The following is a 26,455-nucleotide window of genomic DNA, read 5'->3' as shown; positions in this document are numbered from 1 at the left end:
GGAACATGCCTAACATCTTTAAGCTTCCATCCATTTCCATTAGCAATTTTGACAGAAACTGTACCTTTGCCGACAATCTCACAAGCTTCATCATCTCCCAAGTATACATACCCAAAATTACCTTTGGTGTAATCTTGGAAATGTTGTTTGTGTGGTGTCTCATGGAATGAAATCCCGGAATCTACTATCTAGTGATAGCCGTTTTTCGGCTCTTTGTAATTGCCACAGTGAGTTACCTCACCCTACCAAAATCACCCAAACACTGTGGCTATCCCTACCATTTCACTGTACATAGGCGTGCGTGAGTCACGGGACTTTTCCCATATCTTCTTAAAAAATCCTCAATTAGCTAGTCATTGGGCTAGTTGAGCCAAAAAAAAAAAAAATATAAGTATATTATGGTCCATGCGTATGTAAATATTTCTTTGTATATAGGGCCTAAATAAAAGATTTTTTCATAATTATTTTGGTATTTATTTAAATATTTCTACCTAGGTGTGTGTTATTTATGCTCTATACATTGCCTCACCATTACCACAATTTTTCTTACCATTTTTCATATTCTTTATTCCATATAGAAATATTTTCATGTAAGCTTCTTTTATATTTGGTGTAACTCCACCCCAACAAAAATCCAAAAAAACTAGTTTTATTTAGGTGTATATTTTTTCATTATTGTGATTTTTCCCTTCCTACATCTATTTTGTTTTTTTCTAAAAAATTAGAACACCAAAAATATTTATCTTTTTATGGTAGCCTCATAATTAGAGAGATTCCTTTTGACCCCTTTATATTTTTTCCACTTATATTATTTATATTTGACATGTACATATTTTTTAGACCCCTCAATATTTGATTTTCTTAGTTGTACTATTCACTTATATCATAATCTCAACAATATCTTCAATTATAGACCTACCAAATAAGGTCAAGGGTAGGTGGCATGCATACATGCACTATGGAGGGCTCACTCTTGGAGGTATTCAAAAAAATCATCCAAAGAAAGACCCCACAAGGACCTTGTGCAGTGGAAAAAAACGGTCGGTTTTGCTGAATTTTTAAAGTTCACTTGCTCTCCGAATTTGAAAAGGTGATACAAACAAAAGTTGTAGCTCGTGGGCTGAACTTTTGCCTCAAATTTTTTGATATTTTTTTGAGCTACGAGATGTGAGTTATGATTTTATTAGTGGACCCCAGTTTTCCCATGCTATGTAGCCACACTCTCTCTTCCACTTTATCATTTTCCTCTTTCACACACACTTCTCCACTCATCATCCCCACCTCTCTCACCACTCCTCTCTGCACCCTACTCACGTTCTCCTCAACCTTGAAGAATAAGAGAAACCATGGTGAACGCATACCTCCCACACACAATTCCATTCCAAAATTGACCACCTAGTCTCATTTTTCCTCCTCCAATTTACCCATATCTATAAAAAAAACCACAAAATTTAGCCTCTTCTCTTAAAAGACAGCATCATGGTGGTTGATTACTCAGCTTCGATTACCTTGTCTCTCAAGGAAGGTCAAGAGTGTAGAAAAAATGTACCGTCAAAGCTAGTGGACCATCAACAAGCGTCAAAATTGGCCCTACTCAAGACACTTGGAGCATCAACCTTGTAAGAAATCCACCTTTTCTTACCTCTTAAGAGTTTTTCTTCCTTATTTGTATCCTACATGGATACTCCCATTGTAAATATCCAATTCCATTTGTAAATTAATACTAACTCTACTAACACTAACCCACTATGAAAAGTCCTATCACCTCCATTTCTCTCCTCTCTCTTTCCCCACCAACTTCTTGATAATTCCAAGCAAAAGAAATTAGATAAATTGCTGAAAATCTAACCCAACCATGGTTAGAGGAGTAACCCTAGCCTTCAAAATTGCTATAAAAGGAGGGTGTAGCTAGCACAAAAAGGGGGGAGCCATAAGCAAGAGCACTATGCTATAATTTGAGAAGCCAAGCTCAACCTCTCTAGAAGGAGCTCTTGAGTGGAAGCTCATTGTCTTATGCATGTGCATGTGTTGTAATAGGGGATTAGCAAGGGAACTCTATGCCATTGTAAGAGAGAGAGTGATCATTCAATTGAGAGTAGGAAATCTACCATTTCTCCTACTAGTGTAAGCCCAACATTTGCTGAATCAAGGAGGGTGGATTTGGACTAAGCTTGGATACTTTGTCTCCCTTCCAACGTGAAGTAATGGACAACAATGATGCGTAAGTGTCTTGGTGTTTTTTGCTAAGTTCTTGATAGCTTGTCTCTGGTGTTGCCATCAATCTAGCCATAAATCCCACATACTGTAAGAGGGCGACAAGGTGGAGAGGACTCCCCTGGCTTTAAGACAGTGATTGGGGTGGCTTTGCTTGTGATGTGTTGTGGTGAAATTTACGCAAGCTATGTTGAACAAATACTAATCTCACTTTGATTTGTAAGAAGGTATTAATGCAACAAGCACCCCCTCCCCCTTTCTCTCTCTTTCTTAAATATATAGTTGTGTTTGCTTGATCATTGCCGATACGTTTCAAAGCAGCCCGAGCACTATCTCTCTCCCTCTCTCTCTCTCTCTCTCTCTCTCTCTCTCTCTCTCTCTCGTGTTTTAGTGTGTGAGAGTGTTCCATTGGTGTTAGGGTTAGTGTAAATTCCTTGCTTGTTTGTGGGTTGCTCTAACGATTCTCCTCTTTTGCGTCCTAGTTCGCTCTTAAACTAGGTGGTGCCCCTTGTGTAGTTGGGATTTGGCTGTGGGTTTGTTGTTTTGGTTTGTGTTGTGTTGTGCCCCAGCCCCATTGAGCAGCACGGGAGCCTTGAAGGGTGTCTAGAGGTTGCTCTTCTTGTTGCCCGCCGCCCCGGACCGCCTCACTAGGAATTAGACACATTGTCTAATGAGAGAATTAGAGCTTTTTGCTCTACTTTACCGGCCACATTGGCCTCTGATGTTGGCTTGTTTTCTTGAGACTCAGTCTTCTTCTCCAAAGCTCGCCCAAAGCTCAAGCGGTAGGCCTGCATGTAGCCGCATGCTTTGTGCTTGCTCCATGATTGTCCTATTCATCCTCTCCAAAATCCCATTTTGTTGAGGTGTTGTTGGGGTTGTCCTTTGCCTCCAAATGCCATTGCTAGCACAAAAGATTCAAAAGCTTGGCTGCAATATTCGCCTCCATTGTCAGATCTGAGGCATTTAACCTTGGTACCTATTTCATTCTCCACAAAAGCTTTCCACCTTTGAAATATGGAAAATACATCAGATTTATTCTTCATGACATAAACACATGTTTTTCTACTCGCATCGTCTATGAATGTTACATAGTACAATGAGCCACCAAGTGATGGTGTACTTGCAGGACCCCAAACATCAAAATGAACCAACTCAAGTTTTTTTTTTTTTCATTTCTTGGTTTTTGAAATTTTACCCTCTTTTGTTTATCATAAACACAATCTTCACAAAACTCTAAGTCCACTTCTTTCAAACCTGGTAGAAGCTTCTTTGTTTGAAGGATTTGCATTCCTTTGGCACTCATATGCCCAAGCCGGTACTGCCACACCGCACTGTCAACTTCTGTAGTTGCTGCACAAGCTGAAGGTTGCGTGCTGATAGTACACAAGTAAAGTGTACCGACCTTTTCTCCCTTGGCAACCACCAAAGATCCCTTTGAGATCTTCCACCGTTTGTTTCCGAATGCAATGTTGTGACCTTTATCGTCCAATTGTCCTGTAGAGATCAAGTTTTTTCGAAGAGAAGGAACATCCCTAACATCTTTAAGCTTCCATTCTTTTTCGTTAGCAATTTTGATAGAAACTGTACCTTTGCCGAAAATCTCACAAGCTTCATCATCTCCCAAGTATACATACCCAAAATTACCTTTGGTGTTATCTTGAAAATGTTGCTTGTGTGGTGTCGCATGGAATGAAGCCCCGAAATCTATTATCCAAGAATTAGACACATTGTCTAATGAGAGAATTAGAGAATCTTGCTCTACTTTACCTACCACATAGGCCTCCGATGTTGGCTTGTTGTCTTGAGACTATGTCTCCTTCTTCTTCTTAGACCATCAATCCTTCTTGACGTGGCCCTTCTTGCCACAGTTCCAACATTCAAGAACTGACTTTGTGCGTGACTTGCTCTGCCTTGAGCGATCAGGACCCTTTTGGTTTTTGAACCTCTCCTTAGGTCTTCCTCTTGTTTCCACTGACAGTGCAGCACTTAATGATTCTCCTGTGCTTCTTCTTCGTATTTCCTTCGCTTAGGAGAACACCCACAACATCATCAAACTTAAGAGTATTTGTGCCAGAAATAGAATTACTTACAGCCATCACAAGGCTGTCCCAAGTATCCGGTAGAGATGATAGTATAAGGAGAGCTCTCACTTTGTCATGAAAACTGATTTTCATCGATCGAAGTTGACTTATGTTTGTGTTAAAGTCATTTAGGTGTTCTACAACTGAACCATTCTTTGCCATCTTTAGATTGAACAAGCGCTTCATAATAAATACCTTGTTGGATGCCAATGGTTTCTCGTAGATGTTGTCAAGTGACTTCATCAAGTCCTTCGTGGTCTTCATCTCCGAAACATTGAAGGCCACTGTTGACGCCAAGCTTAACCAGATTGTTCCTAATGCCTTTCCATCAAGGACAATCCATGCTTCATCTGCCATTGTTGTGGGCTTCTTTGCAAGACCGCCTAGTGGCAAATAGAGGTCCTTCTAGTAGAGATAGTCTTCAATCTGCATCTTCCAATTTTGGTTGTTTTTGCCGTTGAACTTCTCAATTTTGAGCTTCCCTTCCTCCTCCATAACTCCCACTCAATTCAAGGAATTCTTCCCTTGAGGATTACTTAATGGAGAGAGATAATTTACACACACAAGAGATTATAGAGTAGAGAGAGAGAGAGAGAGAGAGAGAGAGAGAGAGAGAGAGAGAGAGAGAGAGAGAGAGAGAGTACACATGATATACATGGTTCACCCAATGTGGGCTACGTCCACCAGAAAGTAGCCACTCAATGGCTTTAGTAATTCAAAACAAGAAGTAGGTTACAAAGGGATTATACCCTTTTGGAGCTGCTGCTTTGCTTCACTCTCACCACCTCACACCCACCTTGTTGCATCAACTTCACACTATGAAATATGTGTAGAAGTGGCCTCCTTTATAGGCCGAAAGGGCTGCCCTCTCTCATGAGAGGTAGCCATGTGTAGCGCCCTTGTGTAGATAAGTCCAAATCGGACCCTCCAATCCGCCCATGTGTGGCCGCCCTTGAGAAGACAAGTCTACTTTTGAATTTTCCACCGGCTGTTTACTTCCGACCACCAGCCACCGGGCATTGACTATCGGCCCCATTGGCCATTGACTACCGGCCATTGGCCAATCAGCCAACCGACCGGTCTTTTTCTGACCACTTTTCAGCCACCGTTCGGCCATAATATTCCGGCGAAGCCAGTCTCGAGCATAGGCACGAGAGTGGGCGTTAAAATTTTGGTTTCCAGCAAGTGATTTTATTTTCCGGCGAGTTATGTTTCTTCACGCACGATGGCTTCTCCTCATAATGGGGGCCTTACAAATGTGCGTTTTTAACACAGAAAATTACAATGGATAAATCAAGCTCCATACGTAACATGATATCACCATTGCATGAGAGAAAAGAGAATGCATACACTGATGATCAATGGGACTATTTGAATGAGCATGCTATGGCAACCACTCATCTGCACCTTAGTGAATCCATTTACTACAAAATAATGGATAAGATCAATGCCAAATTTCTTTTGGAATGCCTTATGTGCATCATGGGATGGTAAAAGAATCTTGAACAAGTTTTTTCTCATGAAGAAACTTATGTGCATCTGGCAAGAAGCTAGTGCCCAATGAAGCTACTAGCACATTGCTCACCGAGGAGATTATATGTCAGTCTCTTGATGCAAGTGGGAATGGTGATGCATACATGGCTAGTGGTAGTGTGGCAAGACAAGGCAGCATGGTTGTAGTCACGGTCATACTCAAGATCGCAAAAACAATCATAGAAAGAGTCATGGAAGAGACATGAAAAACATTAAATGTTATCACTACCATAAAAAGGGACACGTGAAGAAGGATTGCCGTGCATTATAACATGAAAAGGGAAAAGAAAAAGTGAAGTTTGACACACCTAAGATCAGTGTGAAGATAAAAGAACTTAATGTTGTTGTTGAGACTGTTCTTGATGTGTTGATCTTCACCTCATATTTGATCCTTAATGTATTGTTCGCTCTTGATGAGTGCTATGCTCAAAATTGGATAGTGGACTTAGGTGCTAGCTTTCATGGGACTCCTCATTCATAAGGAGTGGTTCTCCACATTTACTACTATAGATGATACTGTGAAATTGGATAATTCTTATGAGCTCAATATAAGTGGTATTGGGGCCATAAAACTTTGTATGCATAATGGCACCGAGTTTATGTTGCAGAATGGGTATGCAAATTAACAGAGTTTGATGTTTATAGGGCAATTTGATGATTTGGGTTACGCTACTATTTTTGCACATGGTTCTTGGATAATCAAGAAAGGAAACCTTGCTATGGAGGGTGAAGCCTTAGATTCGCCATGGTGTTAGGATTACAATTAGAGATATGGAAATTAGGGTTAGGCTATGCCAAGAGCAAGAATATATATATATGTGTGTATATATATATATATATATATATATATATATATATATAAAGACTTCATGTGTTTTTGGTTCATGTGTTCATTCATGGTGAACTCCTAGGTTAACATGATTCATCTACCTAATACGTCATGGTGGTTCTCACTGGATTTAATAGTTCATGGTTCTTGATTGGATGTACATGGAAATTCTCAATGGATTCAATGGCCATGGCTCAATGTCCCAAGATACATCATATCGGTTCTCTACTGAATTCATTGCTATGGTTCAAAAGTGGCATCTAGTAGGTTCATTAGTAGTCCTAGGTAGTACAACAATTATTCATTCATTGGGTTTAAGTTTTTAAAGAAGGTTTCTCGATGTCATTCCCTTCATCATTGATCTTCACGCTTGTTGATGTTGTTCTCGGCATCTTCATCATCATGTCTTTGGCATCAAGTGTTGTCGTCATCATGTTGTCATGTTGTTGTCATTAGTTGGTCCCCTTTGTTGAGAATGAAACCTTCATGGCTCATGTCATAATGCATACATAAGTTTTAGGCATGATTCTTGTGTTTGCACAAGTCATGTGCGGTCTTACCATGAAGGAATCCTTCGAGCAGTGTCTTGGCCCTTTATAGTTTTGGAGTGTGAGGTTGTGGAGCCAATTAGCTCAGATAGTGCATACACAATTTGATGATGATAAGCTTAAGAGTTTTAAGTTCTGACAACCTTGAATTTGAGACTTTAGTGTGTTATTGCCTTGGTTTTTGTGGAAGTTCTTGAAAGGTACATAGTGAATAGTAGTTTGCGGTCCTCTATGCCCAACAAAAGGCCTTGAGTTTATATGTCGTGGGAACGTCAGCTAGCTTGGGAATTTAAATTTAAGTGAGTTATAAAAGTTTAAAAAAAAGTATAATTTCTAATAATTGGCAAGTGGCATGTGAAATGCTATAGGTAACGATTCGGTGTGTGGGCCACGAGGGAGCCGACATCCGGTAGGGAGTGGGTTGTAGTTGTAGGGCTAGGCCAATGGCGAGTTTGTAGTTGTGGAAGATGGTGAGTGCTCAATGGATGTCAAGGTGGAGGGAAAAATTGTGGAGCACCTTCCGGGGTTTGCAGGTTGTTTGTAGGGAGGTGTTGTAGCATGAGCTAATTGCAAACCACACAAAATTATCAAATCCGTGGATTCGGCAACCCGACTAGGACATGGAAGCGCGAGCCTAGGATGTGTAGACATAGAGGATTCAAGGGATCCTTCTACTCATCATAGAGAGAAGCCATGGAAAGGGATTCCTCTAATCAACAACACATTCCTACTTACTAATCACTTGCACACAATCATGTGGTTGAAATTAACCTCTCACATCAATCACTCTAACCACAACACTTAATCACACAACTACACAAGCATGCAATTAACATACCTACTCCGCATAAGTGTGTCCATTTCGGCACAACCCTCAATGCGACTATGTATGCACACACACTAACCACACACCTTGTAGAGAGAGATGAAGAGAAGGAAGGCACAGCCCTCACACACCATGGCCAATGGTGTGGATAGAATAGATTAACTCAAAAAAGGGATTCGGAGATCTACCATCACCCTAATACAATCTCACTCCAAATATCAAACAAATAAGACTAATAAGAAAGAAATTGTAATTGATTATTAGAAATCAAGAGCTACATGGGCACGTAAAGCCCATGAGCCTCATGACCATCCACTCTACAAAGAGTAGAACTCACCCAAGAATGACTTCGCATTAAGCATAGGGCTCTTTTATAGCTTTGGGCCTCAAACCCTTCAACTATGGGATAAAGTTGAGCTCTCTAGCCTAAACTCATACAACTTTGGAACTCTTAAATGAGCCCAAGGCCCTATACAATGAAAAGGAAATATTGTGCACTATAGCACATCCACAGCTTGGTGCATAATTCGTGTAGCCTGTGTTAGCCGATGCTAACATTCCTCCCTTCCTAATTTGGCATACATCCTCGTGTGCCGGTGAAGCAAGACACGGTGACATGGTAGAAAGCAAGTCCATGGAAGAAATGTTGAGCTGCAAAACATAAGAACAAGTAATGAGCATCAAGCGGTGCCAAATGTAGGGAGGTGTTGTAGCATGATTTAATCGCAACCCACACAAAATTATCAAATCCATGGATCTGGCAACCCAGCTAGGGCATGGAAGCACGAGCATCGGATGAATGGAATAGAGGATTCAAGAGATCACCTCTCCAATGCAAGTAAAGATTAACCATGGCAAGACTAACTCTAAACCTACTTTGATCACTAATCAATTAATCTCCTACACCACCGAAGTCCGACTTGCCATAGACTAGAAGCCCCAAATACACTAATGATAAGCACACACTAATTACCACATCTCAATTAAGGCACTTCATCAATAGCTTACACACACGAGGTGAATGGTGCTGGAGCTTCATAAAACCTATCTATACACAAGCAAAGAATAGGGCACACACACAAATTTCAAGATTAAGACCCAACTTAATCAACCTAATTTGTGATGCTAAATATCACAAATCAATTGCTTATAGAGAGATAAGAGTGATTACTAGCAAGAAGTACATACATCTCTCAAATCTACACTAATGAAAGTGTAATACTACTTCATGACAAGATGAAATGTAGAGAAGAAGTAGACTCATGAGGAAATAAGAATTAAATTAATCAAGAAGAGCTTACACTAATTACAATGGTTAGCACTAGCCTCTCAAGTATAGACATTAAGCTCAAGGATAGGCCAAAGAGTGAACACTCTAGAGAGAGGGAGCTCTCAAAAGTGGATCCTCAAGAGTGGATACTCAAGAATGAAGCCTCCTTGCCTAAAGGCTTCCTTTTAAGGGCTTTTACCACAATCCCTTCTACTATGGGTTTAAGCTTGAGCCCTCAAACTACCATATACAACTTTGGAACTCCGAGTGAGCCCAAGACTTATACAAAGTGAGTGAACATATTATGCACAACCATAGATATCTCCCGCTTGATGCATATTCGGTGTAGCTTGTGTTAACCGCTGCTAACAATGGAGAAGACCATCAAACACTTCTCCACACCATAATTCAAAGAGGGATGACAAAAAGCAAGAGAAGAAAAAGGCGAGAAAGAGGTCACCCTCTTCTCCATCTTATTCATCCTCTTCCTCTTATGAAGAAAGTGATGGTGCAGACAAAGAGAACCAAGGCAAGAAAAAGGCAAGAAAGAGGTCACTCTCTTCTCCATCTTCTTCAAATTCTTCATCTTTTGAAGAAAGCGATGGTGCAACTTTTGAACCATCAAAAAGAAGAGGCCATATGAAATCCTATGCCGCATGGAAGAGGTCATCCAAGCTCAAGAAGTTCAAAGAGGGAGGAAAGAGCATCTCTTTCCTTACCTACGATGACACCTTTGGTGCTACGAACAAAGTCTTGGCCTTTATCCAACAATTTGATGCGGCATTTGGAGATGAGGGATTCACAAAGTCCTCTAAGCTACACCATGTAACCATGTACTTTCAAAAGTCCGCCAGGCAATGGTGGTCTAGCCTACGGGAAAACGGTGAAGCTCCACGAACATGGAAAGCTTTAAGAGCTTCCATTATGAAGCAGTTTTTGGCCACTAATGCCAAAGACAAAGTACTCACCGAATGGCGAAGCTTGAAGCTCTCTCCCTACGAATCCATTCACAAATATGTAGACAAGTTTTGGGACCTCATCTCAAAGCCACTATCTTCAAAAAGATAAATTTAGCAATAATTTGTGCGGGCTTAACTGAAGAAATGGTGGAGTATGTCAACTCCCAAAGGCCACGCACCATATCCGCGGTTATACACCATACTATGGTGGGTTCTTGAATCAATTTCCAAACAGGGGCTAAGAGAAATCCTAAGCCCACAAAAAACAAGGGTTCCAATGAGCCTAAGGGGAAGGACAATGTCCAAAAGTCTCCTAAGGGCAATTCCAATAAAAACGAAGCTAAGGAGAAGGGAGTTTACAAAGGTAAAAACAAATTCTCTCTTGAAGAGCTTGAGCATTATCGCAAGGATAACCGATGTTTCAAGTGCGGCGAGCAAGGGCATGCATACCGCGCTTGTACCCAAAAGAACACCCACCATGAGCCTCCTAGAGCTACCTTGGTCAAAATCCAAAAAGAGGAATCTCACCACAAAGGATCTCCTCTATGCCATGCTTGGGGAAAGGTAAGAAAACATGATACTTTTATTCTCTTTGACCCTAGTTCTACTCACAATTTCATATCCACAAAGTTGGCCACCAAGCTAGGCATCCAAGCCTGGGAGATGTCCTACCCGCCACAGATGGTGCTTTCAAGGGGTAAGAAGCTTCAGTCACTCCCTTAATTGGGAAATTGAGGCTCCATGTTCAAAGCTATGTGGACAAAGAGGACTTCTTTATCCCTCCTCTCAAGCACGAGGATGTAATCCTAAGTGCACCATGGTTTGATGGCATGGCTGCCAATGTTAAATTCCCTGAAAGGAAAATCTACTTTAAGTACAAGTAACAAGATATGTACATAGATGCTAAGGAAATGGGTAACACCATACCCATTGTACATATGCAAGCTTTCAATAAGTCAATAAAGAGCTCTATTTCCGTGTACATGAGTTTTGTTAAAGATTCTCAAAATGAACCTAATGCTTTAGCAAAAGAAAATATAAACAATCATAAGGAATTAGAGTTATCCAATTTTCTCAAGGGGTTTCAATCAAGGGGTTTCAAGATGTCTTTATTGACGACATCCCTTGTAAGCTACCTCCTAAACGAGGCAATGATGACCATGCAATTGAACTTCTTCCAAGAAGTTCACCGCTTAATAAACCTCCTTATAGAGTCTCTCAAGCTCAACAAGAGGAGATTATGCGGCAAATGCATGAGTTAGTTGAGAAGGGTATGGTTAGGCCTAGCTCATCTCCATTTTGCTCAACCATGTTATTAGCGCAAAAGAAAGATGGCACATATTGTATGTGTGTCGACTATAGAGCACTAAATAGGATCAGTATCAAAAATAGGTTTCCCGTTCCACGGGTAGAAGACCTATTTGATAAGCTACAAGGGTTGACCTACTTTAGTAGGATTGACCTAAAAAGTGGCTACCATCAAATAAGGATAGTTGATCAAGACATTGTAAAGACCACATTTTGCTCTACATTTGGTCTTTACAAATATATTGTCATGCTTTTTGGCTTGACCAATGCACCAACCACATTCAACTGCTTGATGGAGAAGATATTCAGGCCTCACCAAACCTTTACTGGAGTTTTCTTTGATGATATTATTATCTACTCTAATTCACTAGATGAACCCAAGAAACACCTCCAGGTAATATTTCAAGTCTTAAGAGAGAATAAACTTTATGTTAATAAAGAAAAAAGTGAGTTTTTCTTACAAGAGATTCAATATTTAGGTCACATTATCTCTCAAGATGGCATCCAAATGGATCCATCAAAGTTAGAGGTAATAAAAGGATGGACTAAACCAAGGAATCTTCATGAACTAAGAAGCTTTATAGGTATGTGTGCATATTATAGACGCTTCATAGAAAAATTCTCACAAATCATGGGACCATTACATGACCTAACCAAGAAAAATGTTAGGTATACATGGTCTGCCAAGGAGAACAATGCTTTTGTAAAGCTTAAAGAAAAGCTTATCTCTCAACCTGTGCTTACACTGCTAGATCTCTCAAAGCCATTTGAGGTCCAATGTGACGCTTGTGGTGATTGCCTTGGAGTTGTTATGCTCCAAGAAGGGCACACCATAGCCTATGAAAGTCAAAGGAACGACCCTGTTGAGCAAGCTCTAGGCATATACAAAAAGTAACTCCTTACAGTTCTACATGCCTTAGACTCATGGAATCACTATTTATTGGGGACTCCTTTCATTCTGTGAACGGATCACCAAAGCCTTAAGTACTTCATGATGCAGACCAACCTCTCCAACAAACAAATGAGGTGGGCAAATTTACTTTTGCAATTTTATTTTCATACAGCTCACATTGCTGGCAAGCATAATCAAGTATCCGATGCACTCTCAAGACGATCGAGAGTGAATGCGGTTTTCATAGCAACTCACAATGATCTATCTTCTATGATAGATGAGTACGCTGTTGATCTTGATTTTAGAGATGTAATTTCAGCCCTTACATTAGGGAAGAAAGAGGAACCATTTACTTTACAAGATGGTTATCTTGTCTATGGCAATAGAATATGCATTACTAACTCACTATGATCTCATGCTCCTCCTTATGCGGGGCATAGAGGGATTCAATCTACCCTAAAAGGGATTGAAACATACTTCTATTGGCCTACCATGAAACCAAACATACAAAAATATGTTTCTAAGTGTGTGGTATGCCAAAAGACAAAGTTTGATAGAGGGAAGCAACATGGATTGCTTCAACCTTTGCCAATCCCTAATTCACCATAGGAGAGCATATCCATGGATGTTATCTTTGAATTGCCTAAGTCTATCCATGGGAATACGGGAATATGGACTATAGTAGAGAGGTTCAACAAACAAGCTCATTTTATACCTATCAAAAATACTATCAAAGCCCATCAAATGGCAACCCTCTTCATTTCGCAAATCTTCAAGTACCATGGCTTGCCAATGTCCATAGTGTCGGATAGAGATCCTAGAATGACCAGTAATCTTTGGAAGGGTCTCTTTAAGAATTTAGGGACAAGGCTAAACTTTTCTTCGGCCTATCACCCGCAAACAGATGGCTAGCTAACCTCACAATTCTTGATCTACTAAAAGCCTATGTAACGGAAATAGATCAAAGGTCCCAATGGGAGAAGTACTTACCCTTAGTGGAGTATGCCTACAATAACACTCTACATACTTCCACGGGACAAGCACCTTTTGAGGTAATTGAGGGAAGATCAAAAAGTCCCCTGCTACTTAAGGTACACGGGAAGATCTTCACTGCAGATGAGTATAGCTGAGACCTACAAGAATCTTTCCAAAAAATTAAGGATGCTATCTCTATCTCACAAAGGCAAAAGGATGCTGCTAATAAGCACAGAAGAGCCCAAGCCTTTAAAGAAAATGATTGGGTCTTACTTAAATTTCCCAAGGCTCGATTAAGGCACACAACCGGCAATAATCCTATGGGACACGAAAAGCACTATGCTAAGTTAGCAAAAAGGTATTATGGTCCCTTCCAGATTCTTAGACCAATCAATGAGATGGCCTACCAACTCAAATTGCCCAGCCATTGGCTCATACACAATGCTTTCCATGTGAGCCTACTAAAGCCTTACAAAGGAGAGCCACCTCAAGAACCAACTATTGAAGACCCACCCGAGATCAAGGACCAAGAAGAGGTGCTGCAACCCGAGTCCACCATTCTCCGACATGAAGACAAGGTATTAAGAGGCGGTAAGACTATCCGACAATTTCTTATTAAGTTTAAGAATTATCATTTTGAAGATGCTAGATGGATGCAAGGCATACAATTAAAGGGTAACCTAAACCTTGTCAATGATTACAATGCTTCCCTAGAGTAAGTAAATGTACAAATGTTTAAAATGAACAAAGTTTTTGTCTTATAAGACTCTCTTTTTCTTTATTGTGCATGCTTAGAATCAAGTTTGTGGAGACGACGTCTCCCAAACACCAAGTAGAGCTTGTCACTCTACTATGGAAGATTGATAGGACTAATGTGCAAACATGCTTGCGCCAGCTTAGGCTCTCAAGCGCCAAATGGACTAGTCATCCATTCAGAATGATGTCGTAGGGTAAGATAGGGATCCTCTACCCGCTAGAAAAAGGACTAATGAATAGGCTTTATCTTCTCTATCCCATAGTCGAGGATGATCATGATTTCAAGGGAGAGGTAATTCCATAATAACTGATATCTAAATCTCCTAAATGATTTTATCATGTTAAACTTATCATTTAATATGGGGAAGTACTAGGGGAGAAAAAGCTAGAATTTAATATGGGGAAGTACTAGGGGAGAAAAAGCTAGAATATTGGTTAAGCTGGCAGACCAGCCACAGTAGGGATCCAAAGGAAGGAAAATAGGGATCCAAAGGGGGGGCCATCTGCAAAAGAGAAATGTGCAACAATGGGCTTTAAAGACCCTATGGTTTAGCCTATTAATACTTCCAAAATGTTAAGGTTTTAAAATTTGTGTGTGTACCAAAAAAGTCTTGAAAACTCCTACAAAGGAGGGGGCGAGCCTCGCAAGTAGGAGATGAGAGAGAAACACACACACACACACGCACGCACGCACGCACGCACGCACGCACGCACACACACACACACACACACACACACACACACACACACACACACACACACACACACACACACACACACACACACACACTCACTCACAAGCTTCCTTTACACAAAGGGAATGAGGGACACATGTCAGCTCCCCAGCCCAGATGCCCACAAGGTGCACTCAAATCCTATTGGATGACCATGGAAGTGGACCAATGAGTTTAATTTATCTAAAAACACTTAATAAAAGAACCAATAAGAATTAAGCTCTCTAGAAGACTATTGGACAATCTCCCAAGGGGTCCAATGAGCATTCAACAACCCAATGGCTTGCCTGATTTCCATTGGCCAGGAGACAAAGGGGTCCAATGAGAGTTTAGTTACATTAATTAATTACCTAAAGCTCTCACAAAAGGGGAAAGGGGGACACATGTCATAAGGCTATCACTTATATTGCTACTTAATTTTCATTGGCTAAGCTGGGAGAGGTCCAATGGCGTGTCATCATGAGTAATTTGCATGAGGGGTCGACCAAGAGAGAGAGGGGGCTGAATTTCTCAAGGAATTATTCCACACACACTCACGCCAGCTCATGTGTGAAGCAAGAAGACTCTCCCTCTCCTTCTCAAGCTTTAATGGAAATCTTATCACCTACTCGAAGCTTGTGAGAAGGGAGGCCTACACCAGTAACTCTTGGCTTTGTGATGCAAATCCAACCAAGAGCCAAGCTCATCTCCTCTACCATGCTAATTACTAAGCTATGCTATGATAATATGAGTGATTATGTGAGGAGATGCACATATTTCTAGTAAGATACTCCTTCTTCCTCTCAATCTACTATCATACCCCGCTAGCTCTCACCATCTTTGAAGGTGTGTGAGTTCTTGGGTCTAAGATTGTGAGGGAATTGATGTTGTGTTATATAAGTGTTTTTCTTAGTGCTTCAAGTTTCTATCTTCATTGCCCTAGCTAGTTATTGAAGGTACACAAAGAATTGTATTGTAGAATGTCTCTCTTGATGGGGGAAACCTATAACACAAAGCCTTTTGGAGGGGAGACCGGCTCCATGTAAATCTGGTCCGCAACTGTTGTCAATAGCTTAATTTCTCTCTCTTTTGAAGTATTGTTCATACCTATCTAACTAGGTGTTATACTTTTTGTTGCTCTCTCCACCCAAGCACTCTTGTTATGCTCACTAGGAACCTATCTAATGAAATGCTCACTATGTTCATGTTATTTTCTGCTACACAGAAGTTACTAGGCCATTAAATGTTACAATGCTCTTATTGGAAACCAATTGTATTGGAGAGGTAAGGATCAACATCTACGTCTTTGTGCAAATGAAGACGAATATATTCCCATTATAGAACTCATTATAGAACAAGCACATGCTGGATTAGCTGGAGGTCACTTTTCTAGTGAAACCACTGCAAGAGTAATCTTAATGGTAGGCATATGGTGTCCAACACTTTTTGCAGATGCCAAGGAATATATTCGATGTTGTGATGCATGTCAACGAGAAAAAATGCCAACCCATGTAGATAGCATGCCCTTAAGACCAATGATGGGGGCTAGAGCTTTTGCAAAATGGGGTATAGAATTTGTTGGGCCAATATAGCCACCTGCATATAGAACCCAAGCTCAATATATCATTGTAGCTACAGACTATTTGACCAAGTGAGCCAAGGGTAAAGCAACTCAAAAAAATGATGCCAGAACTACATCCACATTCTTATATGAGAATGTGTTCATAAGATATGGACTGCCAATAGAAATTGTCAGTGATAGGGGAACTCATTTCCTCAATGAGGTAATTGAGTATCTGCTTAATAAATTTATGGTCATCCATAACAAATCGGCTCCCTATCACCCACAAGCAAATGGACAAGCTGAGCATAAAAATAAAATTCTTAGCTCGGTATTGACTAAAGTGGTAAGTTTAGGCCAGATAGATTGAAAAATGAATCTCCATGCCACTCTCTGGGCTTATAGAGTTTCATTCAAGACAACTTTAAATGCTACGCCTTTTAACCTTGTTTATGGTTTTGATGCCTTTTGCCAATGGAATTTCTATTGCCGACATTAAGGGTAGCTAAGGATCTTGAGTGGACTGGACATGAATTTTCAGAAAGGCTTGAATATTTAGAAAATCTTGATGAGCAAAGGCTAACTGCTATAGCTCACATATATGCACAAAAGCGGAAACAAAAACAGTTTTTTGATTCCCATCTAGTTACAAAAATCTTCAAAAAGGGGACTTAGTTTTAGTCTATTCCCTTAAGCAACACATTCCCAAGTTTAAGAAAAAGAAAAACAGACCGTTTATCATTGAAGATGTATCTCCAAGTGGAGCAGTTAAGTTGTCCACCCTATATGGTGAACCAATGGCTAATGGATTAGTGGATGCCGTTTAAAGAAGTACAATTTGCCGCTAACCAATGAATTGCTAGAAAAGATGCATGCAGCAAAGCAAAGAAAGATAAAACGACAACAGGTTTTGATGAAGCCCAAGAGGAAGCTCGGCTTCGAGTACTGAAAAGGAAAGGTGCTCTCAAGAATCAACAAATACCTATTCCCATCAACACTCTAGAACTAGATGATCGACTATGGGAATTACAGAAAGATGCAGTATCAACGGATGATGAATGGCTAGATGGAATAGACCTTCGCATCAAAGTATAGCTAAACAATCATAGCACAAATGCATTGGTCGATACAAGAGCTCACGTAAATGGAGGAATCCCAATCCTAGAGCGAGTACTTCCGAGCAAACAAGAAACCGAGCGAGCATAAACAATGAAAAAGATTAGATTAAGATCTCAGTAGTTACTCTACAGAGTATAGTGTAGCAAAGTAACCATGTTGCATCTCAAATAGTCTCAAACAAAAGATCCATACTCTTCCTTTAATGTGTTCACATACATTAAAATAGTCTCAAACAAAAGAGCCATACTCTTCCTTTAATGTGTTCACACACATTAGAATAGTCTCAAACAAAAGAGCCATACTCTTCCTTTAATGTGCTCACACACACATTGATACACAGTCATATCCTTGATACACATTGATACACATTGATACACACACATACTCTTCCTTTAATGTGCTCACACACACATTGATACACAGTCATATCCTTGCTTCTGAACCATCTTGCTGAGCATATTCCAAAACTCTATTTGTGCAAACTTATTCTCCATGGTAAATTCACATGTTGCAATTGTCATAAGTTCGTGCACAAATAGATCAAAAGATGGTAACTCAAATGCCACATGTCCATCATAATGCATAGGTAGCCCTTGAACTTGAATGATATCCTTTGCTTGCTTGAGTGCCATGTGTAGGCTGCTTTGTGAAGAAGGCATTGCATGTAGTATACCAACTACTCTGGAGGGACCATTTGACTATTACTAGTGTGTCCTTCATTCCAATGCCTTGTGTGCTTTCAATAGCAATGCGAACCTTCAAGAATTGACATTGGCCATGATTGAGAAGGAAGATTTGTTCACCACTAGCAAGTTCAATAGCCTTTATCTTCAACTGCTCTCCCATTAGAGTTAATGGATGCAAATTGAATGCATTAGTTATTTCATAATGTTCACAAAAGAGAAAGAAAGTGCATAGATGCTATTGTCAAACATAAGAAAAATCTTGCTGCCACATTGTCGTCCATAAATGGTTATGTTCCTAGCCATGGTTGGCTCTACAGGATGAGGAATTCCAAACAAACCTTTTCGAGCAATATAAAAAGAGCAAAACCCCACAAGATACATAGAACTTAAATCATAATAGAAACATTTAGCATCAAATTACATATTACAATCTCTCTATCATTGTCTCTAAATGTCTAGAGCGTTCCTTATGGAGACTTTAATCATCCACCCTTATATTAACTCCTTGATTATCCAAAGTTATGCTCCCTCCTCTGAATCACGGCTTGTGGCCATCAATAATCAAGCCATGGTAGATGCTTGGACAAGTGAAATTGTGTGTGTGTGCGCGCGTACAATGTTGTGGAAGGGGGAGGAGGGTTTCTCAATACATAATATTATGGCAAGTGCTTGTAGGGAAGTTATACAAGAAGTAGATTTGGTAGATTGTATTGGTAGGTTGGAGCCAATATGAACAATGTGTATGTGCAATCTTTGGTGCTCGATTGTACCTTAGTGAAATTGGAGATAAATTTTTTGGGTGAGTGAATCCATTTTGTCTAGCTCGCAGAGAGCTCGCAAAAAAGATCTTTCAGCGTATAATCATGACACTTGAGAAACAAGGAGGAAAAGGAAAATATCCTTCACATCACATGTATCATGAAAAGAACATTTTCATGGACTACGGACTCTTTTAGAGTTTTCATGGTGAGTTGCAAAAGAGGAGGCCCCAATCACAAGGACTTTGTGGCCAAGGGTGGGAGAGGTGATGAAGATCATAAGGTACTGTCGACAGGAACGATAATCATCACTTGCATGCAACAGCTTGGCAATCACCTCTTATGCAATGCCTTCACAATCACCTCGGCCTTGTCTTTCGACGAGAACAAAGGTGAAGAGTTTGGATGTGTGTATGTGTGTGTGTGTGTGTGTGTGTGTGTGTGTGTGTGTGTGTGTGAGAGAGAGAGAGAGAGAGAGAGAGAGAGAGAGAGAGAGAGAGAGAGAATGAGGTTCTTCTTCCACAGTTGTGGGATCACAACCGAGGAATATTTTCTCAAAACCAGTCTTTCTAGTCGCGCATCAAAAATTGATATTTCAGCAATCCCTACCTCCACCTTCTTCTAGAGTTCCACAAAACTGGGTCTGACTCCGCCATTGGGCAACGAGCTCTGCATGGAAGGGGTATGCATGCTCTCAACCAATCTAGCCAATTACGCTCTCTCTCTCTCTCTCTCTCTCTCTCTCTCTCTCTCTCTCTCTCTCTCTCTCTCTCTCTCTCTCTCTCTCTCTCCCCAGATTTAGTCAGTTTCTATTGTTAACATGTAGGTTTGACAATTTTTTGGAATTTTTTTTTTTGAAGCACTGGTCAATCACTCTCAATTGCCGAGTTTAATGAATTTTCAATGTCGTGTCTCTTGCTCACTCGCAGGGCTTCTCTCTGTCATGCACTCTCAGAGTCTCTGAAGCAAGTCAGACTCTCTCTCTCTCTCTCTCTCTCTCTCTCTCTTTGAAAAAACTTTAGAAAGACATTTCCAAAACATCAAATACAAGCCTGTCCAAAAGACTCAAAAGTCCCTCAACGTCCATCCAATTGATGGCTTCAACCACAGTGGCATTGCTCATAGCATGCGTCTTCTAAGAGTTCTATGATAGAAGTGAATATTCATGAGCTTTCTTCCTCTCCTGGCTTATGCACTAATTAGACACCTCTTCACTTTCTAGCAGCAGGAACATTGGTACGCTGATTCTGGTTCTGCATATCCTCGTTGCGTCTAAACCTCTGTGGTGGCTCCCGAACTCTTCTTGCTATGTGGGATCTCACATGGAAAACGTGAGAGTGAATGGCGCATGAAACGCAGTATTGCATTTTGGCGTAAAGCTTGCGAAGTGCATACCCATCATAAACGCAATCATCCTGCACATCTCGCACAATAGCTTGTTCAACAATGGTCCTTACAAGAAATCGCTTGACAGCCTTGTCCTTGGGCACACATCACCCACAGCTAGAGCACCTGATGGGGTTGGTTTGGCCTCTTCCGTGCTTGTTACGACGCTTGACCATCATGACTGCTTATGCCGCAACTGCTTCTGCTTCCTCTTGGGCGTGGATCTCTCTCTCTCTCTCTCTCTCTCTCTCTCTAAAAGATATCAACTCTCTCTCTCTCTCTCTCTCTCTCTCTCTCTCTCTCTCTCTCTTTAAAAAAACTCAACTCTATCAAAGAGCGCAAGGGTTTTTCTCTGTCTGTCTCTCTTTTTTGAGAAAATAGTTCAAAAATTTCTGAAAATTGAAAATTTCTACTAGTATTCTGGTTTACATCTTTATAGGGCGGGACCTTGATTAAGAGCATTGCAAGCCACCTAGCGAAATAGTAAAATGAAGAAAAAGAGAACTGTGGTAGTCTTAAGCTCCACGGCCAGCCTCGACGCCAGCGCTGCCGTCATGAGAGGAGGGATGAAGGGAGAAGCCGGCCAAGTCGTGCGCCTTGTATCGCATCCCATAGCTACGTCCTGGATGCGGAATTGGGAGCTGTCCAACTGCTGGGAAATGTCAGGGTGTCTACCCACGACACCGCAGAAACAGCCGCTATGGCCACCCCCAGGCTATGAGGGCGTCTGCCGTGCATAGCACCATCAAGAAGCCTACGGGCACCAGCACTGGGCTTAACAGCAGCAGCTGCGGCGCCATCACTACCAGCACTACCATCACCACGCCCGCCCCCACCAGGAGCGTCACAAACCCTACCACCTGACTCGACATTGGCTTGTGCTTCTACATGTGCTGCATTAGCTCCCGCATCTTCTTCTCCACTTGCTCCTACGCTTCAGCTGCTGCCGTCTCCCACTGTGCTTAGCTGTGGTAAGATTTTCTACTCTAAAGCCGACCCCCTTAGAAATATAACTCTGCAGGTAACTGAAGTGAAGCCAATGGTTCCAATTCTTAATTCTCTCTCTCTCTCTCTCTCTCTCTCTCTCTCTCTCTCTCAAAAAACTCAACTCTCTCAGAGAGCGCGCACCGGCGCACGATCTTTGAGAGAGTTGAGTTTTTTGAGTTTTTTTTTGAGAGAGAGAGAAAGAGAGGTGCGCGCACGATCTTTGAGAGAGTTGAGTTTTTTGAGTTTTTTTTTTTTTGATAGAGGGAGAGAGAGATAGATAGATAGATAGATAGTTCTATTATCGTCCTGGGAGGTCAAATATGACCTATGGGACCAAATGAACATGTCACGTGGTGTGAGTGGAGTTCATAAGTGACTCTCGATGCTCAAAAATGGCTGAAATGAGCGTCGCAATAGAGAGTCCACATCGTGGTTGGGAGAGGAAGGTATGTAGGGAGAGATCATGGCTGAATATATGGGGAAAAGAGGACCTAATGTGGTCAAAAGCTGAGCACTCAAGTAGTGTGTGGTACTCACTCTCTCGCAGTTGACGAGGGCATAAGGTGCAAAGTCGATGACACTCCTCGCCAGTGCCCCAACGTCCTATCTCGCAGCGTAGAGAATGGGAGCTAAGACGAATGGAGGCAATGGTGCGGATCGCACTCAACGGGATGGGCTCAAGGATGTAGGAATGGGTTTGGTTACCTCGTTCCGAGAAGAAGAGAGATTTGTAGTTTGGGGCAACGTGTGTGGTGTAATGGCTGAAGCGAGAACCTCTGGATTTCTCCCAAGCCATGATACATTGGTGTTGTAAGAAGGCCTCATTAACTTGGGAGTCGATCGACGCATCCTTGACCAAGTGACATGCATCCCATCTTCCAAACCATTTCTTGATATCAAGCATCCACCCTGAACTTAGTATTTTGCTCTTGCATGTCTTTTGAACCTTTTGAATTGCTTCATATGCGATTCTAGGAAGTCGATGCAAAGGGCTACGTTGTGTCTTACGCATGTACTCCACAACCCTTTCCATGCCCAAGACCTCAATGGGAAGCGATCCGGACTCAAGAAGTAAGAGCATGTAGGGTGTTTGTGTCTTGACTTGGAGAAAGTTGGTGAGAAAACGCTTTTGGACATTCTCAAACTCTTTCCAAGTAGACTTCCCGATGCTTCCACCCCACACCTCCACTCCACACATCAAGCATAATGGCAACATTTCTCTTGATGATGTGATCGAGATAGCCCAGGTGATGCGTCCCGCAAAGGATCTTGCTGGCACAGTAAAGGAAATTCTCGGTACTACGTTTCTGTGGGTTTCTTTGTGGATGGCAGGGATCCCAAGGATTTGAAAACAGAGATTGTCGATGGGGATGTTGAGATTCCAGAGAATTAGCTAATTTATTAATCTTAGGTAGGTGCCTCTCTGGAATGTAGCGTTGCTAAAGTAAGTTTTACTTTGTGGTACTGCTGCTGGGTTTTTCTCGCAAATCATTTTTGGACAAATGTCAGCTTGTTATACTTCTAATGAGTGTATGCTCAGCGTGTCAAAGAGAGAGAGAGAGAGAGAGAGAGAGAGAGAGAGAGAGAGAGAGAGAGAGAGAGAGAGAGAGAGAGAGAGAGAGAGAGAGAGAGAGAGAGAGAGAGAGAGAGAGAGAGAGAGAGAGAGCGCACCGGCTCACATGCTTTAGATAGTGTTCGGAAAAAATCAATTTTACAAACATCCATAGAGGAAATTTCTCAAAACAACGGCATTGTTTACAATTGAATTCTATTTTCTTGAATTTTCAAACCAGATTTTATCCTTCTTTCCCTCCCTTCAATTGGTTGTTTTGAGTTTTCAATCAGCTCTTAGCACTATATTTTAGCGGACTTGAAATCTAAAAATTGAAAAAGACGCAAACTTTTTCAAAGAATTTTGTGTGTGTGTGTGTGTGTGTGTGTGAGAGAGAGAGAGAGAGAGAGAGAGAGCGCACCGGCTCACATGCTTTAGACAGTGTTCGGGAAAAATCAATTTTACAAACATTCATAGAGGAATTTTTCAAAACAACGGCATTGTTTACAATTGAATTCTATTTTCTTGAATTTTCAAACCAGATTTTATCCTTCTTTCCCTCCCTTCAATTGGTTGTTTTGAGTTTTCAATCAACTCTTAGCACTATATTTTAGCGGACTTGAAATCTAAAAATTGAAAGAGACTCAAACTTTTTCAAAGAGTTTTGTGTGTGTGTGTGTGTGTGTGCGAGAGAGAGAGAGAGAGAGAGAGAGAGAGAGAGAGAGAGAGAGAGAGAGAGAGAGAGAGAGAGAGAGAGAGAGAGAGAGAGAGAGAGAGAGAGAGAGAGAGAGAGATCTAAGCATCTTCTATCACTTATTAGTGCTCTTCCTAATGGACACATGGTAGCTCTTGGTTTGGCAAGTCTCTATCATTTGCAAAAAATGCGATGTCCATACGATGCAACCCTTTCCCTCATCCAACTAGCAAGATTTCCTTACCACCTTGTCTTAAGCAGACACAAACTCAAAAGAGATTGAAATTTTCCACAAACAAATTATGGCCTTTTAGAAATCTGCTAGATTTTTCCAAAGAATAATCCAAAATGGAAAGGAGTCGCATCTTCCATCTTTGTGAACTAAGCTGTTCAATTGATCTATATTTAAATTTCCAAAAAAACAAATGCTAGCAATGGTGACACATGTATAAGGACGACTAGATTTGTATAATCATGATTGGGAGCAATGGTGCTGACAATTATTGTTTGGGTTTAGAGAAAGTTCTCTCTCTCTCTCTCTCTCCCTCCCTCTCTCTCTCTGTGATATCTCTTTTTAGAAAAGAAGTATATATATGAAGGAGTACGAGCGGAAGTGCGACGCGAGAGAGAGTGCGAGAAGAAGAGCACGACGATATGGTGAACTCGCTCTACTGTAATGTGTAGAGCATAGTGAGTTCTTATTAAGTTTTTACAAAAGAATATGTGTACATACCTGGCGGCCCGCCCACTTACCTGGGCGACCACATTGGGCTTTATACTCCAACAACCTCCCACTTAAAGTCCAATGTGGTACTTTAAGTGTGAGAGAAGCTACTATACAAGCTAATATACAAGAGATGTAGAGAAGTGATGTACTACCTACACCTAACTGCTTGCAAAAATGCGCAAAGCTCTCTGAGGGAAGTCCTTTTGTAAGTAGATCAGCAGGATTTTCTGTGGTGTGAACTTTGACAAGCTGAAGTTGCTTATCCTCGAGCATTTCCCTGATGAAATGATACTTCACATCCACATGCTTTGTCTTTGAGTGATAAACTGGATTGCGAGCCAATTGTATAGCACTTTGACTATCACAATATAACACATGCATCTCTTCTTTGATTCCCAAATCTGTTACTAGTCGATTAAGACAAATTGATTCTTTGCATGCCTCTGATGTTGCAACATATTCAGCCTCTGTAGTAGATTGAGTAACACAATCTTGTAATCTAGAACGCCATGCTACTGCTCCACCAGCTAATGTAAAGACATACCCTGACGTAGACCTTTGGCTGTCTAAGTCACATGTATAATCTGAGTCTGTAAAAACCTTTACACTTAGCTTCTGACTCCCATAGCATATACGCATACTCTTTGTAGCTTTCAGGTATCTCAATATTCCTTTCACTGCCTCCCAATGTTTCTTGCCTGGGTTTGACATGTATCGACTTACTACTCCCACTGCAAATGCAATGTCTGGGCGAGTAGAAATCATTGCATACATCAAACTACCCACTGCAGACGCATATGGAATCTTATCCATTTCAGCCTGTTCTTCCTCAGACACAGGACAATCTTGTTTGCTAAGTTTCACATATGGTGGCAATGGAACACTCAGTGCCTTTCCCTTCTCCATATTGAAACGTTGCAAAACCTTGTCAATATACTCTGTTTGAGATAACCAAATCAACTTCTTTGATCTGTCTCTCTCAATGCGCATACCAAGTATATGACTTGCCTCACCCATGTCTTTCATGTCAAACGATTTTTCCATCTTTGACTTCAAAGCTGAAATTTCTTCCAAGTGCTTGCCAGCAATCAACATTTCATCCACATACAAAATAAGGATCAGCCAACTACCATCCTTAGCCTTCTTTGTATATAGACAGTGATCGAACTCACTACGTTTGTAGCCTTGAGAAAGCATAAACTTGCGGAATTTATGGTACCATGCCCTCGGTGATTGTTTTAAGCTATAAAGACTCTTTAACAATTGGCATACCCAATCTTCCTTGCCTTTCTCAACAAACCCTTTTGGCTGCTGCATGTAAATTTCCACATCTAAATCACCATGCAAGAACGTTGTCTTGACATCCATTTGGTGCAACACCAAATCTAATATGGCAACCAATGCAAGAAAGCATCTCAATGTAGTCATCTTGACCACCGGAGAGAAGACTTCATCAAAGTCAATGCCTTGTTCTTGCTTAAAGCCCTTGGCAACAAGTTTTGCTTTGTACTTTGGCTGACTATCATGAGCGGTGATCTTATACCTGTAAACCCATTTACAAGGTAGAGCCTTTTTGCCCTGTGGTAATTTAACTAGCTTCCATGTCTTGTTTTTATGCAGAGCTGTCATCTCTGACTCCATGGCCAATTGCCAATTCTCGGAGTCCTTCATTTGCACTGCTTCCTTGTAACATGAAGGCTCATTGCAATCAGTCAACATTACATAGTTCATAGATGGAACAAACCTATCAGGAGGTCGCGTGACACGTCCAGATCTACGCACAATAGGTGGCTCAGGCTCAGCCACAACCTGTGGTTCCACTCTATCCTGTCCTTGCTCCTCTTGAGCCCTGACATTTTGTCTTGCACGTGCAGGTCCATCTTCTTGGAAGACAACTCTTCTAATCTTTTCAACCCTCTCTGGTTTAGAATGATATTTGGATTCATTAAAGTGAACATCATTGTTGCGGAAACGTTTCTGGATTCGGGATCCCAAAGTCTGTACCCCATCTCACCAGAATTACCATAGCTTAGAAAGATGCACTTTCTACTACTTTGGCTCAAGTTTGTTCCTAAATTCCT

The 26,455-nt window shown here is 41.1% G+C and overlaps 1 protein-coding gene across 1 annotated transcript; it reads right to left on the bottom strand.

The window, feature by feature from the left end:
- Positions 1 to 20,239: 20,239 nt before the first annotated feature.
- LOC147459193 (small ribosomal subunit protein eS26y-like) lies at positions 20,240 to 20,593 on the bottom strand. The gene is made up of 2 exons (XM_086509785.1): positions 20,541 to 20,593; positions 20,240 to 20,480 (listed from the first exon to the last, which is right to left on the bottom strand). Exons 1-2 carry the CDS (start codon positions 20,591 to 20,593, stop codon positions 20,240 to 20,242), a joined length of 294 nt encoding a protein of 97 aa, XP_086365911.1.
- Between the last annotated feature and the right edge of the window lie 5,862 nt (positions 20,594 to 26,455).

This window comes from Adiantum capillus-veneris, chromosome 4 (genome assembly GCF_014529385.1).
Source record: "Adiantum capillus-veneris isolate H3 chromosome 4, ASM1452938v2, whole genome shotgun sequence".
Lineage (NCBI taxonomy): Eukaryota > Viridiplantae > Streptophyta > Polypodiopsida > Polypodiales > Pteridaceae > Adiantum > Adiantum capillus-veneris.
This window is presented reverse-complemented; position numbering and strand designations above follow the sequence as displayed.

Bases quoted from the DNA above. Each gene is read 5' to 3' on its own strand.
- LOC147459193 (XM_086509785.1), bottom strand. From the start codon at position 20,593: ATGATGGTCAAGCGTCGTAACAAGCACGGAAGAGGCCAAACCAACCCC. The intron at 20,481-20,540 runs GTGCTCTAGCTG...ATTTCTTGTAAG, and splicing joins GGCCAAACCAACCCCATCAG to GACCATTGTTGAACAAGCTA.